The 17,553-nt window shown below is 40.3% G+C and overlaps 2 protein-coding genes across 3 annotated transcripts; both read right to left on the reverse strand.

Moving 5' to 3' along the window:
* Nucleotides 1-613: 613 nt before the first annotated feature.
* On the reverse strand, nt 614-12,752 carry LOC131314872 (receptor kinase-like protein Xa21). Of its 2 annotated transcripts, none has more exons than XM_058343784.1 (5): nt 12,344-12,752; nt 9,773-10,060; nt 9,223-9,251; nt 1,454-3,425; nt 614-1,276 (listed from the first exon to the last, which is right to left on the reverse strand). In XM_058343784.1, exons 1-5 carry the CDS (start codon nt 12,654-12,656, stop codon nt 897-899), a joined length of 2,982 nt encoding a protein of 993 aa, XP_058199767.1. In that variant the 5' UTR covers nt 12,657-12,752; the 3' UTR covers nt 614-896. The 2 variants fall into 2 exon arrangements, with proteins under 2 accessions (XP_058199767.1, XP_058199766.1); XM_058343783.1 differs by having other exon boundaries at nt 9,223-9,278.
* A 134-nt stretch (nt 12,753-12,886) lies between these two features.
* On the reverse strand, nt 12,887-13,249 carry LOC131314084 (LRR receptor-like serine/threonine-protein kinase EFR). The gene has a single exon (XM_058342576.1). It carries the CDS (start codon nt 13,247-13,249, stop codon nt 12,887-12,889), a length of 363 nt encoding a protein of 120 aa, XP_058198559.1.
* Between the last annotated feature and the right edge of the window lie 4,304 nt (nt 13,250-17,553).

The raw sequence follows: 17,553 nt of genomic DNA on the forward strand, positions 1-17,553 counted from the left end.
GAATCCAAGGGAGGAGAAAATAAGTCCAAGGGTGGAGAGTCTAAGTGCAATGATTTTTCTCAGTGACCAAATATGTTCTGATCTGGAACTCGACGTCACATTAATAACTTTGGGAATTCTTATTGTGCGAAATCGTAGAGCTCCAGTCAGAGGGTATTCTAGGCACATTAATACCTTTGGGAATTCTTACTGTGCGAAATTGTAGAGCTCCAGTCGGAGGGTATTCTAGGCGACAGGCAATGGCGGATGGAGAACTTAATGGCCGTCGCGAGGAGATAGCAGAGAAGCCGATGAAATTGTCAGGCGCTGGCGTGGGAGAGGTGTGTACTGCTTTGATTTGGAGGTGCGTGAATGGGGATTTTGTTATGGATTTGGATTCCGTTAAGGAGCGTGGAGTGTATATCGGAGGTTTCGTTTGGGAAGCGTCGTAAGGGTGGGAACAGTGCAGGAGGGAAGTGTCGTATGGAACTTGGGTGGGCTAGTTATTTCATTTGCTTTGGAGGGTTATTTTGGGAAGGAAAGTTGTGGGATGGCTTGTAAAGTCCAGTTCTACTGGTAGATGCTGAACTGGTACAGGACAGTAAAGCCACAAATTACTAGTAGATGCTGAAAATGAAAATACAGTCATAGTACTGAATTAATAAAGGAGGAAAGTCTCAAATTCCTAGAACATAGTAGTTGCATATTTCGAGTCCCTCGAGGATTAACTACAATAGATTAACTTCATAGACGAGTCATAGAAACAACCCTCTTCACTTGCAGTAAGGCTGCATACATTCAACCATTTACCAGACCCTGCAATAACGGAAGCCTCATGCACTGGGTAGTTTTCTCTTTTCGTATACTCCTATTAAATTTCTAGAAACATCTTGAAAGGAAAAGGATGAAACCAAAAATCAAATTCTTACAACTTCTTGTGTTGTTTTGGCCTGAGCGTTTTTAAGAAACTCAACTCTAATCTTTGTGAGGGTAGTGAGGACATCTTTCACGTTGACTCTTTGTTCTGGTGACTCCGCGCAGCAGGATACAGCCAATTCCATGATGGATTTTACGCAGTGCTCCTTGACAGTAAAATGTTCATCACCCCTCCTTAGCATATTGGCATCAATGACATCAATTACTGCACAATGCAATGACTCTTTCACCCACTGCCTTAAGCTCATTTCTGCAACAAACATTTCATCCACCGGCTTCTTCCTTGAAAATGTTTCCAACAACAGTATACCATAGCTATATACATCACCTCTAGTCGATACAATTCCTTCTGATCCGTACTCTATATGTAACACCATTTGGTCGTTAGATACAAATAAAACTGAACATAATAGCAAGAAAGGATGAAATTCTAAGAGAGCCTCAAGTAGACTAGACACTGAAAAGAACAAAAAAGAAAAAAACAAAACAAAGAGAAAACCTTACATGTTGGTTAAAATCTGCAAAATAGTAACATTACCTGGTGCAATATACCCGATTGTAGCTAGTGTACTGGTTTGTGCTGTGGACTCTTGGTTGCGTAAAAGCTTTGCGATGCCATAATCACCTAGATGTGCAACCATATCCTTATCAAGCAAAACATTACTTGGTTTAACATCACAATGAACCACAGGTGTCAAATGACCATGATGAAGATATTCCAATGCGGAGGCAACATCAATCATTATGTTCATTCTTTGTAGGATATCCAGACAATAGTCAGGGACATTATGCAACCACGTCTCTAGAGTTCCATTGGGCATGTAATCAACCATCAAAGCCTTGAAATCAGGGTTAGAACAGCTGCCAATGACCTTGATAAGGTTCCGGTGACGTGTATTACGCATTACATCACATTCAACATCAAAACTCCTTAGTGAACCTTCAATTTGCAAATCAAAAACTTTTATTGCAACCGTCAGTCCATCAGAAAGAGTCCCTTTGTATACTGATGAAAAACTTCCTTTACCAAGTAACTTGTCTTCTGTGAATCCACTAGTTGCTTGAAAAAGCTCTCGGTATGAAAACCTTCTTCTTGTTGTCACAAGAAACATATTATCTTGATTTGGAATTCTTGCCTTTCTTTTTTGGCACCTTGTCAACACAAATACTAGCACCAAAGTGATCAGTATTACTGATGCAGCAATTGGTAAAACACATCTCAGTACAAGCATCTTTCTTTCTGTTGGTCGTTTACGGGTATGAGGACATGGTGGAACTTGAAACTGAGGCAAACCACATAGTGCCTTGTTTGACATGAAGGATAGAGCAGTCAAGTTTGTAAAAGGTCCATGTTCTGGAATTTCCCCTTCCAGCTTATTGAAAGACAGATTCAGATACTTAAGATACGAGAGCTTCTCGAAGGATCCAGGAATTGTGCCAGACAAATTATTTCGAGACAAATCCAAGAATTCCAAACTTGTCAAACTACCAAGCGACTGAGGAATAGGACCTTGGAGCCTATTCTGAGCTAAGGAGAATTCCGCCAAGTTTGGGAGGTTTCCAATTGAGCTTGACAACTCGCCAGATAATTGATTCCTGGAGAGATCGATTACAACTGCAACATTCAACTTTTCAATTTCGGGTGGCAATTCTCCACTAAGAGAATTTGAAGACAGCTTGAGAACCAAAAGATCTTTAATATCCCAAAGCGACAAGGGTATTACCGAAGTTAATCCATTTGACTGTACAAGGAGTTTCCTTAGGAAGGTAAGATTCCCTATGCACGTTGGCAATGACCCATAAAGCTGGTTTCCACTTAAAAATAGGTAACCCAAGTTCTTCAAGCCACATAAAGTGTTTGGGATGGAACCTTGCAGTTTATTGCCTGCCAAATTCAGATATTGGAGCTTCTGTGATTGTCCAACCGTTGCAGGAATTGTCCCAGATAAGTAGTTGTCTTGTAGACTTAAGGTCATCAAGTTGCTCAAATTACCAATAGCTCCAGGAATGTTGCCCATAATTCCGCAATTATCTCCCCAGAAAATCTCAAGATAGGACAGATTCCCAATGGTGACTGGGACAATATCACTAAGTAGGTTATACGAAACAATCAACATAATTAGGTTTTTGCATTTCATTAATGAATTGAAGGAGTTGTGCTGTGACATAGAAGATTTGCTTGTCAAATAGTTCCATCCAAAGTTGATCATCTGAAGGGATTCTGAACTACAAAGTGTATCAGGTATAAATCCAGTGAATGAGTTGGAGGCAAGGTCCAGGGCATAGAGTTTAGAAGCATTTGAGATAGAGTCGGGGATTGTTCCGCTCAGTTCATTTTGGCCCAGGTAAATTTCCCTGATATTGGGCGACCAACCACTGATACTTGGTGGAAGATGGCCTGTTAGATGATTCATTGCAAATGATAGAAGCTTCAAGGTTGAGATATTGAAGATATCTGATGGTAACACCCCAGTTAGACTATTATCAAACATGTCCAACCCCTCTAGGCCAAGTTTGTAGTGCTAAACCAGAGTCAAACCAAGCAAACACAAACACACAACACAGAGAAACACAAGGATTTACGTGGTTCCCCAATAATCGGGTACATCCACGGAGGGGCAGCGGATTCACTATATTTACTGGAGGAGGATTACAACAATCACTCAGACTCACACAGTATTGCCTCACAATCTACTCGTGTATCACTCTCTTCTCTCTGATTTCTGATACAACACTCTGAACCAAAGGTCTCCATTTATAGCCAGATGAGACCCTGTTCATTTGCCACGGTAGTCTCCCTTCATTTTCCACAAAGGAGGCTGAAGGATACTGGAGGATATCAGTCAAAGATTTGGGAGGCTCCTTGTCTGCTGAGCAAATGCAGGCATGGGTTGGAGCCACAAAAGTCAACAATCTCCACCTTGGCGACAATCATTGAATCAACACTGCCCTCTGCGCCCTTAGGCGCGCACTGCTCGAGAGATGTTGATCAAGTCCAAGCAATGTTGGAACTTGATCCCTGCAACCACTTTGGTGAGCATATCCGCAGGGTTATCTGCAGTCGGAATCTTCTGAAGAAGAACATCCCCTTCCTCTACAATCTCCCTAATGAAATGAAACCGAACATCGATATGCTTGGTGCGGGAATGGTGAACCTGGTTTTTCGCCAAACAGATGGCACTCTGACTGTCACAAAAAACCTCCACGTTTTCTTGAACAATTCCCAAGTCCTCAATCAAACCATGTACCCAAATAGCTTCCTTGAAAGCCTCTGTCACTGCCATATACTCTGCCTCTGTAGTAGACAAAGCCACCGTTGACTGTAACGTTGACCTCCAACTGATTGGCCCTCCAGCAAGTGTAAACACATACCCTGTAGTCGACCGTCGCTTATCTAGGTCACCAGCATAATCGGAATCCACGTAACCAACCAAATGCTGACCAAGTTTTCTGTTTCTCTCGTACTTCAATCCAACATCCACAGTACCCTGAAAATACCGTAGAATCCATTTCACAGCCTGCCAGTGCTCTTTCCCTGGATTGTGCATGTATCGACTGACCATGCTAACTGCATGTGAAATGTCCGGCCTCGTACAAACCATAGCATACATCAAAGCTCCCACAGCATTGGCATAAGGAACCTGAGCCATTTGCTTCCGTTCGTCTTCCTTCTGCGGCGACATCGATGCACTAAGTTTAAAATGAGCGGCCAAAGGTGTACTGACAGGATTGGCTTTCCTGTCAATCCCAAATCTCTGCAACACTCGCTTCAGATACTGCGTCTGAGTCAAACAAACTGTGCCTTTCGCCTTGTCCCGCTGAATTTCCATGCCGAGTATTTTCTTTGCCTCCCCGAGATCCTTCATGTCAAACTCCTTACTGAGTTGAGCCTTCAGTCTGTCAATCTCCACCTTGCTCTTACATGCAATCAGCATGTCATCTACATATAAGAGCAAATAGACAAATGATCCATCCGGGAGTTTGCAGAAGTAAACACAATGGTCAAAGTGACTTCTTGTGTACCCCTGCTCCATCATAAACCGATCGAAGCGCTTGTACCACTGTCTCGGCGACTGTTTCAACCCGTATAGCGACTTCTTCAGTTTACAAGCCCAATTCTCCTTTCCTGCAATTCTGTAACCATCTGGTTGAGCCATATAGATCTCCTCATCCAGATCTCCGTGTAGAAAAGCGGTCTTGACATCGAGTTGGGCTAACTCAAGGTCAAACTGTGCTACCAATGCAAGCAAGATCCTGATCGACGAATGTTTGACGACAGGGGAGAACACCTCGTTGTAGTCGATCCCCTCTGTCTGTGCGTAACCCTTGGCTACCAATCTTGCTTTGAACCTGACTTTCTCAGATCCTGTACCTTCCTTCTTCGCATAAACCCACTTGCAGCCAATAGATTTCTTGCCCTTGGGAAGTTGAACCAAATCCCATGTCTGATTCTTGGAGAGTGAACCCATCTCCTCATCCATTGCCTCTTTCCACTTGTTACTATCTGTACACTGCACTGCCTCCCGGTAAGTGGAGGGGACATCATCGTCTGTCACTGGAAGTGCATAAGCTACTGTATCAGCATATCGAGCAGGTTTCCGGATTTCCCGCCTCGGTCTGCTGGTTGCAATGGATTCTGGCTGCTGTGGTATTTCCTGTAATGAAGCCTCCTCTTCAATAATGACATCCTGATCAACGGGTTGATCCTCAGGACGGCTGACTGTCTGAACAGTCTTGGCTGGAACAAGGGGAGTCTCAACCTCCACCTGTTCTGAATGCTCCACCTGCTGCTGGGCATTCGGCTCCACATTCTCCTTGGAAGGAACCTGCTGTAACATAGCAGATTCGTCGAAAGTAACATCCCTACTTAGAATCACCTTCCTGGACTCGGGACACCAGAGCCTGTATCCCTTAACACCTGAAGTGAAACCCAAGAAAACAGCTTTCTTGGCTCGTGGATCTAACTTGGACTCAGTTACATGATAGTAAGCAGAACAACCCCAAACATGTAATGAATCATAATCTGTAACTGGTTTCTCAAACCATACCTCCATCGGAGTTTTCCCTCCGATTGCTGCTGACGGTAAACGGTTGACAAGATGGGAGGCATATTTGAGAGCCTCACCCCAGAACGCCTTGCTAAGCCCGGCATTTGACAACATGCACCGAACTTTCTCCACCAAAGTACGATTCATGCGCTCTGCTACTCCATTCTGCTGCGGCGTCCCCGCAACTGTGAAGTGTCTGACTATCCCCTCCTCCCGACAGACTTGGAGAAAAGGATCTGACTTGTACTCGCCACCGTTATCTGACCTCAGCTTCTTGATTTTCCTTCCTGTCTGCGTCTCCATCATTTTCTTCCACTGAAGGAAGATTGGAAGGACCTCATACTTGTGCCTCATGGTATAAACCCAGACACGTCTGGAGAAATCATCAATAAATGTCACGAACCATCATTTGCCTCCCAAAGTTACATTTTTGGTCGGCCCCCAAACATCTGAATGAACATAGTCAAGAATCCCCTCTGTGCGGTGAACTCCAGTGCCAAACTTGACTCGAGTTTGTTTGCCCAATATACAATGCTCACAGAAGCCAACTTTCCCTGTCTTGGCCCCTTTCAACAAGCCTTGCCTTACTAAACCCTGTAAGGCCTTCTCGCCAGCATGCCCTAAACGCATGTGCCATAGCTTGGATGCATCGTCTTCGTCTGAGCTAGTAGTAACGGCCACTCTCCCTGTGACTGTGCAACCGTCTAGGAAATACAAGTTTCCTTTTCGGCTACCTTTCAAGACAATGAGCGCCCCTCGAACTATCTTTAGCACTCCACCCATCATCGTAATCTTGTATCCTTTCACATCAAAGGCTCCAAGCGAAATGAGATTCTTCTTCAAGTCCGGTCTGTTAGCACCCTAAACGTCCCATCATGCAACTTCAAACGGATTGAACCTATCCCTTGGACTTTGCAAGCGGTGTTATCGCCTAGCAAAACAACTCCTCCATCGAGATCTTGAAAACTCGAGAACCAGTCCCTGTTGGGACACATGTGGTAGGAACATCCCGAATCTAGTATCCACTCATCTGAATGGTCAGGTGATGATGAAACTAATAGTGCTGACTCTAGATCATCCTCTGTCTCCTCTGCAACATTTGCAGCTGGTTGTTTGTTCGGACAATCTTTCTTCCAGTGCCCCTTTTGACGACAAAGGGCACACTCGTCTTTCCCCAATCTTCTCTCTACAGACTTCCCCCTTGATTTTGAGCGAGACCTCCTTCGCCCTCCACCACCAGTCCTCCTAGTGTCGGTTCTGCCTCTTGTTGTCAAAGCTGATGCGGACGGGTCACGGTGAGCTTGCTGATCCCTCTTCCGTACCTCGTTATTCATCAAAGCATTTGAAACGTCATTAAACTTGATTTCTTCTTTACCGTACAATAAAGTAGTAGTCAAATGATCATAAGTATCAGGCAATGAATTTAACAACAGTAAAGCTTTATCCTCATCTTCTATGAAAACGTCTAGATTTTGCAAATCAGCCAAAATCTTATTGAAATTGTTCAAGTGTTGGTTCATAGTCGTACCTTGCACATACTGGAACCCGTAGAGCTTCTTCTTGAGATACAACCGATTCTCAATACTCTTCGTCATGTACTTGTTTTCCAATTTCTCCCATAGCTCTTTAGCTAACGTTTCCTTCATCACGAAGTATTTCTGATCCTTCGTAAGACAAAGTCTGATGGTGCCACAAGCTTGGCGATTAAGCTTTATCCAATCCTTGTCTGAAATGTCGTTCGGCCTCTCCTCTAACGTAATATCCAACTCCTATTGATACAGAACATCCAAAACTTCGCATTGCCACATGCCGAAGTTACTTGTTCCGTCAAATTTCTCCACCTCGAACTTAGCATTGGAAACCGTATTCCTTTGCCCATAACTGCTCGAAGTGACCTTGGGATGCTCGGTATTCTTCTCTGCAGACGAAGAAACTTCCGAGGTCTCCTTAAACTCTTCTTCCGCCATTAGAACTCCTTAAACTCCACCCACGTGAATATCCGGTGCACAGAAAACACCAAAAACGCGCTTTTTAGCCAACCAACAGACAAAACACCAATGTCGGAGCTGAGTTACGGAAAACAGAGTGCGGCGTTGGATCCGGAACGTCGAGAATAGTCAGGAACGACTACTCACTTGCGCAAATCAGAGTTGAAATGGCTCCAAAATCGCAAAATAACACCTTCTGGAATATTCCTTGGATCAGAGAATATTCCCTCTGGTTAGGACTGACTGGACCTGCTGACTCAGCAATAAATGCTGACTGGGCGCTAATGACTGGGCCTTTTTGCTGATGTGGCGCACACCTGGCGCTGACGTGGAAAGACACGTGGCTGAATACGTGGCTGATGACTCAGCCTCTCTGATGATGTGGCAGATGACGTGGCTGATGACTGGGTGACACGTGGCGTGCTGCCTGGCGTAACCTTCTGGCCTTCTGAAGCTTCTGGATCGATGATGTCAAGCTGACATCAGCGTCTCTAGGTGAGCCAGTAGCACTGGATAATTTCCCCTGGCTTTGACTAGTCAAAAACCAGCACCTGGTTTTCTTCCTTACAGATATTAAAGTAAAAAAAAACTCTGTTTTCTGAAAAGATAAAAAAAACAGATCCGGCGAGCAGCAGCTTCTTTCACGCTCAACCGTCGAACGGAGCGTGTGACCTCGTTGTTACTCCGTTTCCGATGGGTCTTGGTGCGTTGGAATCGTCTCGCAAGGACGCACAAGACTCAGTGGTCAAACGGATTCTTGGATCAAAAAAAAACGTGGCTCTGTGACTCGGACAGAACACGGACTGAGAAGCAGAGTCGGAAACTATGGTGGTTTTTGTGTTCTTGGTTCTACACTACGTGCTCTGATACCAATTGTAGTGCTAAACCAGAGTCAAACCAAGCAAACACAAACACACAACACAGAGAAACACAAGGATTTACGTGGTTCCCCAATAATCGGGTACATCCACGGAGGGGCAGCGGATTCACTATATTTACTGGAGGAGGATTACAACAATCACTCAGACTCACACAGTATTGCCTCACAATCTACTCGTGTATCACTCTCTTCTCTCTGATTTCTGATACAACACTCTGAACCAAAGGTCTCCATTTATAGCCAGATGAGACCCTGTTCATTTGCCACGGTAGTCTCCCTTCATTTTCCACAAAGGAGGCTGAAGGATACTGGAGGATATCAGTCAAAGATTTGGGAGGCTCCTTGTCTGCTGAGCAAATGCAGGCATGGGTTGGAGCCACAAAAGTCAACAAAGTTTGACAATTTCTTGTGGTATGGAACCTACAAAACAATGTTGCCAAACAGAAGCTTGGCAAATGTGATTCAGCTACGTGGACATTCTTTCTTATTTCTCCTAAAAGAATAAGCTCCTCCATCAGCAATCCATAATTCATCCATATTACATTTTTGGTTCTTGTATTCTCAAGATTTAAAAAAAATATGGCACACAAGAAATTACAGGTTGTGTTGTTTTCTATCGGTAACCACAAACAAATGGGTTTTTGACAAATAATCATCCAATTTCTTCTCTTTGGAAACACGGGTAAAAATTACATAAATTTAGCTCAGTTTACTTGAATTTTGTTTGCCTATCTTTTCCCTCTGTTTTTCTCTATTTCCACAAATCAAGATCTAGACACTGTAAAATTTTAAGTTCGAAAAAAAAAACTAGCACGAAGATCTGAAGCCAGTGTGGTTTAGAGTTAACTTCCTCGGTTAACTTCGTTGAAACTGGCTGCCACAGAAAGATTTTCTAGCATAATCTTTGATCGGACTAGGTAGAAAAGGGTCATAGCTTGTACCTGTAAAGTTGTTGCGGGACAAAGAGAAGTCCTTAAGCGATGTACAGTTTCCAATGCTGCTTGGTAAGCTTCCGGTGAATTTATTGCCAAAGAGATAAAGTCGTTCCAGCAATGGAAGGCGATGGCACATATCCATTGGCAAGCTTCCAGAAAGGGTATTGTTTGCAAGACTGAGATATTTTAATGAAGAGATATTGAAGATAACTGGTGGAACGAGACCCGTAAGGCCATCATTTTGCATCCGCAACACCTCGAGTTTAAGTTGGCCCAATTGCTGTGGAATTTCACCTGCAATGTCAACAGAATTCCTGTGTAATTATAACGCTTCTAAACGCATAAACAAAGCTATAAACCACGTCTACCGAATTCATGAAATATATCTTCATCTATATCTAGCTACTAATAGGTCAGTCTAAGATGTAAAAATTCTTTCTTTTGCAATTGTATGATTTTTTCTTTTGTATTTGGCATCAGTAGGGTTAGATGAGTGGTAGCAAATGAACTACATGTACGGGTACGAATACTTACCAGTAGGATACTGGTCCGGTTAGACAGCAAAACTTAAAAAAGGGTATGGGAACGGCTAGGGTATGGCCGAAACAAATGTTTTTCTTTAATTTAGGTAATGAAGTGGATGTAATAATTGGACTTAAGATCAAGACAATAGATAACACCAAACTCAAGGTACGAACTAGAGTATAATGTCATTACACAAGAGAAACTTTAGACTAGAATCCTTAATTCTGCAAGCATGCTAAGCATAAAAAAAGTGTTGTCTAGTTAGCTTCATCTCTGTGTAGAGTATGATGCTATTCTGGAATCAGGATGAGGTAAAGCTTGGCCAGGGTACCACAACTTCTAGCGAGAGGAATTTGATACGTGTTTTGCGTACCCAGTACATGATTGTGTAGAAGTACCATGCAAAGTACCAGTACTAATTAAGTGCGTTACAGGTACTTGTGCAATATGCATGGTTTTAGAAGTGCCCATGCTTCATTGGTGCAGGTCGCCACCCAAGTCACCAAACTCCTAGGACACGTAAATAAAAACCAAATGCTCCTGAAAATAGTGTTAGCACAAAAATCCAAGAGGTTCCAGCAAAAATTTGCACTAAAACTAAAATATACACCAATAAATGTTACTTTGGGTTAGAGGACCCAAACCTATGGTTTACTTTGTCCATCTTAAAATTCAACCATTTCTACAATCACAAACACTCACATAAGTGTGTGGGCTCCACACACACTGCTGCACCACTAGTGGGTGGGGAGCCTATGCTTATGTGAGTGTGTTGTGTAATTTGTTTGTGCAAAAGTTTGTGGTTTTAGAATTTTTAAAATTTGCACTTCATTGCTAATATCACTGAGAACTTCAGTGGTGAATATTTTGCCAAAGGAAGATTAGATTGAGATTCCGTCCCACATCCGATAGGAACAGGGAATTGCAGTGCCATATAGTATGTAGTAAGAACTTTGGGCCTAGCCTTTTCTCAAGGAAACTTGTGAAAAGCAGAACCTGTACTGGGGCATCTCCAACTAATGTTCGGCTAAATAATTCATCCTGAATTATTTTTTGTTCTTATTCAAAATTTTTCATAAGCCAATTTTTTCATCTTTATTCAAAAAAATTTGGATTTTGTTGGTATTTTTTTACTTTTAGATTTCTTTCATCATGACGAAGTAATAATTCTCAAAAAATTGACGAAAAACTAACAAATGCGAATTTTTTTAATAAGGACCAAAGCCGAACAACTAAACCTTAAATTTGCATGTTAGAGAATCGATCACTTAACAGAAGCAGACACGTATACCTGGATATAAGCTCAAAAAGGTATGGGTTCTAAAATTTGTTGCTTAGAGAACCATTATAAGAAAAAATAAATAAGCAGCTACAAATACATCAACTAAGGTTGTTCGGTTTAATAAGCCAATTTTCAAATTTTTTTCGCATTTGTTAGTTTTTTGTTAATTTTTTGGGGATTATTGCTTCGTTATAACAAGAGGAATCTAAAAAACAAAAAATTACGATCGAAACCCAATTTTTTTGAATAAAGACAAAATAAGCCAATAAGCCAATTTTTTCGTCTTTATTATTACCTCTATCCCAAAATGTTTGTCCGGTTCGCAAAACGAGAACTTCAAAATAATGCATTTATTTTAAAAAAATTCAAACTTTTTTCATAAATTAAAAGAACTCAACGATATCTAGTGAATTATGGAGAAAGTTTTAAATTTTTCTTGCAAAAATTGTATTATTTTTACGTCATCGTTTTGCAGACCGGACAAATATTATGGGACGGAGGGAGTAAAAAAAATTGAATTTCGATCGTAATTTTTTTACTTTTTAAATTCCTCTTGTCAAGTTTATAATGTTAGATTCCTTTCCATAGTTTTTTCTTGCTAAGGATTTTCCACGTATATCGTTGCGTTCGTTGTTTGGTTGCTTTCGTTTATTTGATTTGTTTAGTTATTGATTGGTAAATCGTTGATTGAGATTTAAAAATAGCAAATCTATAAACCTAGAAGAGGTAGGATTTTTCAACAGCAACTAACAATAGATACAAAATCGTACCTTCCAAGTTGTTACGACCAAGATACAGCTTTTTAAGCATTGTTAAGTTGCCAATCTCCATTGGTATGCGTCCTCTGAAGTTGTTGAACGACAAGGACAGAGTCTGAAGTTCTGAGCACCCGCTTAAACCAGATGGAATTTCGCCGTCTATGTTGTTCCAAGGTAGAGCAAGGGCTTGGAGTTTTGAAGGACGATGGCACACAGTTGCCGGAAGATTACCGGATAGGCCATTATATGAAAAACCAACAATTTCCAGCGTTGAGATGTTGAAGATGCTGGCTGGTATTGATCCCGTAAACTGGTTATATTCCATGACTAACTTTTTCAGGTTTTGAAGGTTACCAATCTCCGGTGGAATTTTCCCTTCGAGGCGATTGCCGTATAGATTAATGTCCTCTAACTTCGAACTGTTAGAGAAGAAGGAAGGTGGGAAGGTACCTGTGAAACTGTTATTGCTAAGATACAAGAACTGAAGCTCAGGCAAGGCACCCAACCACGGCGGAATCGGTCCTCCGAAGTTGTTCAATACCACACTGATGAATCTCAAGCGACGAAGATTAGCCAGCTCTTTGGGGAGAGGAAACCATTGTTTGTAATGTCGAGCCGAACAAGAAAAGAGAGGTTTCCCAAGTGCGGAGGGATAGTGCCCATCAACCCCATGCCACGGATATTCAAGGCTACGACTCTTTTGTGCCGAACACCGCAAACAACTCCGACCCAATTGCAAACCGAGGAGCCAATGGTCCAATTGTTCATCAATGCGTGGTCCGGGTCGACGGTTATTTGGGCTTTCAAGGCAATGAGAGCAGATTCATCAGTGGTGATGTTGGGTGCTGCTGCTGCCATAGCTACAAGACTGTGCAACAACAGCATTGGAACAAACCCAACAAAGAAAGTTTTCTCCATGATTGTGCAATCATAAGTTAAAGCTATGAGTCTTACGTACGCAAGGCTGGCTAGATGTATGTATATGATCATACTTGAAAAAGTGCAGAAAATTTTCCTTTATTCTCTTTTGGGTTGTTTTTTTGGTTGAGGATGGAAGCATGACTAGGTCAAGAAGTACTATTTGGATTTTTATTGATGGCATAAATGAGTAGAAATAGTAGTTAGTTGTCACTAGCAGGTTCAAAGTGAAACATGACTTCCGACGAAAACGCCTACTGGCCAGGTTGGAACATCCGAATATGTGCGAGAAGGATTAGAAAGAGTAAATTATAGTAATTAATGGTATAATGTACAAAGTTTTTATGCACTACAGTTTTGGCACAAACAAAAACAATTTTGACATTATCAATACCCTTCGGAGATACTCTATAAATTATTTTACCTCCATGTCGTGTAGGCTTGGAGCTCTTTTTTTTTTTCTTTTTTAGGTAAATAGGCTTGGAGCTCTCTACAACCTAAACACGTAAACATATTCATTTGGGAACATGTGGTTTGGACCAAAGTGTCTCGTTGATTCCGTGGAAGACCTTAAGGCTCCGTTCAAGTGTCATAAAAGTTGTGTAGGAATGTTAGTCCTGAGAAAAGTGAAGTGAAGTAAATGAAAAGAAAATTTACTTTCCTGTAAGTGTTCGCTTGACAAAAGAATTCTAAAAAAAACAGAAGTAAGTTTGTTCATTTACGAATAAAAAAGAAAAGCAAGATGAACCTCAAGGGGTATGATTCTTACGCAAGGCTGGCTAGATGTATGTATATGATCGTACTTGGAAAAGTGCAGAAAATTTTCCTTCCTTCTCTTTTGGGTTATTTTTTTGGTTGAGGATGGAAGCATGACTAGGTCAAGAAGTACTATTTGGATTTTTATTAATGGTATAAATGACTAGAAGAAGTAGTTACTAGTTAGTTATTACTATCATCTTTACGAGAAACTTTTATGTATCCCGGTATACGAGAGAGTTGGTATTCCCTCCGGGGAGTTTCTAATTTTTCGGTCATTTTTCGATAACATTTAGATGATCGGCTCCGTTCATTTTGTAGAGTTTGGCGAGAATCTTAATCGTACTAAAAATCGTGTTTATCCGACTTTAGTAGATACATGACCGGCACACGTGAAAATTGCAAAAAAACCAAAACTGGATTTCGATTCAGTATGTTTTTCGACCCAGTTTTGATTTTCTTCAACAACGCATCCTACTATGTTAGTAATATAACTGTTCAAACAATTGGGTTTACCATAGTTGGCTACTCATGCACACTTCTAATTAGGAGGTTAAGGGGTCGAATCTAGTCGAAGGCAAGAACTGATAATCCCCCATCTCCCCTTCAAGGAGGCTTTTTCTTTATTTCTTTGCTTTTCATCGGACTTATTTCGTAGACTCTCACATAATTCATATAATATCCTATAGTTTGTACTTTATAATTAATACATGATGTAAATGATCTCTTCTATTTTATATTGCTTGGAAAAAAAAATGACGGGTCCGTTTTATCCACCGCATTTATCTCTTTACCTCACAGAGGATCCGTATTTGGAACCCAACTACCATATGGACATAAATGTGGAGGACAAAATGGACCCGTCATTTTTTTCCCAATCAATATAAGATAGAGGCTCCCAACTACCATATGGACATAAATGTGGTGGACAAAATGGACCCGTCATTTTTTCCCCAATCAATATAAGATAGAGGCTCCCAACTACCATATTGACATAAATGTGGTGGACAAAATGGACCCATCATTTTTTTTCCAATCAATATAAGATAGAGGCTCCCAACTACCATATGGACATAAATGCGGATGATAAAATGGACCAGTCATTTTTTTTTCCAATCAATATATTATAGAGGCTCTCTTTTTCCTAGCTGGGTTTTTGTTTCCCCTGTAGTGCTTAAAAATCTCTTGTATTTGGATTCCCATTTTTGTAATTTTGCTCCTTAATAAGAGATTTCGCAGTTCAAAAAAATAGTTCGTGTCTTCCTATTCTAACTCTTTTGTAGAAGTTGATGAAATTTTAAACATGGATTAAAACTTTCGTTGGGTGGATTTTTGGAATTTTTGGTACATGCATGGACATAGTTGTGCCAGTTGAGAAAAGGGTTTTGGGCTGAAATGGAAACTGAAAAACGGAGAAGAAGACAGAGATTTTCCGTATGGGTTCCGTTTATCTAAACCACGTCGGCTGAGCACAAAATTACGGGCAGCCCACATTCTCATGTTCTGGACCGTTGGATCTCTTGGTTTAATGGGTGTCACTCTCTCATTAAAACCCTCCCATGATCTTCACAGAAAAATTCTCACAAAAACCTCCAAATACAAATGCTAATTGGACCATATTAGTGCCATGACGTGGCACAACTATTACATTCCAAATCTACATGTGCACAGCAGTTTCGGGGATCCGGAGGCTGCAAGTAGCTCCCTGTAGAGCGCTGCAAGACGTATTTGGATCGTTCAAAAGGTTTTTTAGTTTTTAGTTTTTATAAGTGAACCAAAAATATTTTTAGTTGTCCAGATTAGATTAAAAACAAATTATTTCCGAAAAAAATGAAGTCTTCTTAGAACTTTTTCAATCCAGACTATTAATTGCCAAAATAAACGGTTCTGATGCGAAATCTACGTGAGAAGTGCTTTGTAGCATTTCGGGTCCCTGTTTCAGAGCCTGTGTGCTTTGAAATCTAGTAACTGCGTCGTTAAGGCCCCATTCTGGAGCTAGAAAAAAGTCCTTATTTTTTAAGAAGACAGTTTCAAGCTAAAAAATTGTAGGTTTATTGAAATATAAAAATATGCAATATGAATCTTATTTGAAAGATCTCGATGAGATCTTTTATACGATGCAAAAAAAATTGAAATATTATTTTTTATTTATATTATTTTTAAATTTAAAAATATGAAATAAACTGCTTATTTTTTAAGAAGGTTTCTGAAACGGAGCCTAAGTGGCTTTCCCAAAGTCCCACGCATTGGCAACATCTATTTCCGCGCCAATGAAAATTATTGGCATTTTTAAGTTTTAAAGTCCAGGTAAATTACATTCACCTTCCTATTTCCTTGAACTCCTCCACTTTATCTGAAATAACACTAGCCTCCCTGTAGGTGAGTAGAGTGTTGAACTATATCTCATATCGCCCATTTAAATTATCGAAACATTGTTTATAAAATGTGAAGTTACCCTACCTATTGTTAATATGAAATCATTTGAGAAAAATCAAATTTTGCATTTTTTTTTTCTAGGTGCAAAATTCTACCATGATTGATGTACCCATGAATTCTAAAAACTAAGCCGGAAATGTTATATACACGCACCGACCATAGGTGGCACTATACAGAGGTGGCTCCACATGGAACAAACCATGGTCAATTGACCACCCTTCCATAAAAAACTTTATTAGAATACACATAATAATTTTGGTTTAGCTATTTTTTGAACACCCAATCGTAAAAAGCTTGAACACCCAGCTCAAAAATAATTGAACATTCGTCCAAAAATAATTGAACACTCAGCCCATAACCCAATTACAACCCATCAATCTAGGCAATTCATATTTGAATACCTAATACATTAATTCAAACAAAGCTCACAATCATAATAAAAGAAAGTTGAAAAATAGAGGGAATAAAATAATCTATTGGGGTAAGTATTGTGTTCTACATTCTCTCTCCATGTTCATTATTGATATCCTAAATATGTTTATTTCGTATTTATGACATTAATTGCATTAGTTTTTTTTTGTTTGATTAGCTTATAGAATTATGGACAAGCTTAAAAAAATTCAACTACGTTCCAAAACTCCGCTAACTTCCTTCGAATTCTGGTCTACCATAGAAATTCTCTATCATATCATTCTATAGAAGAACTTATCTTCAAAAATGTCCGCTCCAATATATTCGTCCCAATATCTTTTAACAAGGCACTAGTAGTTTAATACATAGTTTAATGTTAGAACAAAATATGACATATCGTATATGACAACGGTAAAATTTACTCTCCATTCTCAAAACATTGTTCACTACGCAATAGGAGAACATTGAAAAAAATGATTTTTTGTTGACAAACATATAAAACTATATTTTTAAGTTCTAATTTCGAGCGGTAGATAATTTTTTTCTCCCAAAAGATCTTTTTTTTTACTACAGTACTATTTAATTATGCTAATATTTGAGATTTTGTATGCATATTGTTAGTTTATCGATGAGCCAGTAGAGTTAAAAGTAATATCTGAACACCCTATTATAAATTTTTAGAGCCGTCACTGGCACTATAG

This window comes from Rhododendron vialii, chromosome 13a (genome assembly GCF_030253575.1).
Source record: "Rhododendron vialii isolate Sample 1 chromosome 13a, ASM3025357v1".
In the NCBI taxonomy this organism is placed as follows: domain Eukaryota; kingdom Viridiplantae; phylum Streptophyta; class Magnoliopsida; order Ericales; family Ericaceae; genus Rhododendron; species Rhododendron vialii.

Bases quoted from the DNA above. Each gene is read 5' to 3' on its own strand.
- LOC131314872 (XM_058343783.1), bottom strand. From the start codon at position 12,656: ATGGAATATAACCAGTTTACGGGATCAATACCAGCCAGCATCTTCAAC. The intron at 9,279-9,772 runs GTACAAGCTATG...ACATTTGCCAAG, and splicing joins GTCCCGCAACAACTTTACAG to CTTCTGTTTGGCAACATTGT. The intron at 3,426-9,222 runs TGTTGACTTTTG...CACTACAAACTT, and splicing joins CACAAGAAATTGTCAAACTT to GGCCTAGAGGGGTTGGACAT.
- LOC131314084 (XM_058342576.1), bottom strand. From the start codon at position 13,249: ATGGAGAAAACTTTCTTTGTTGGGTTTGTTCCAATGCTGTTGTTGCAC.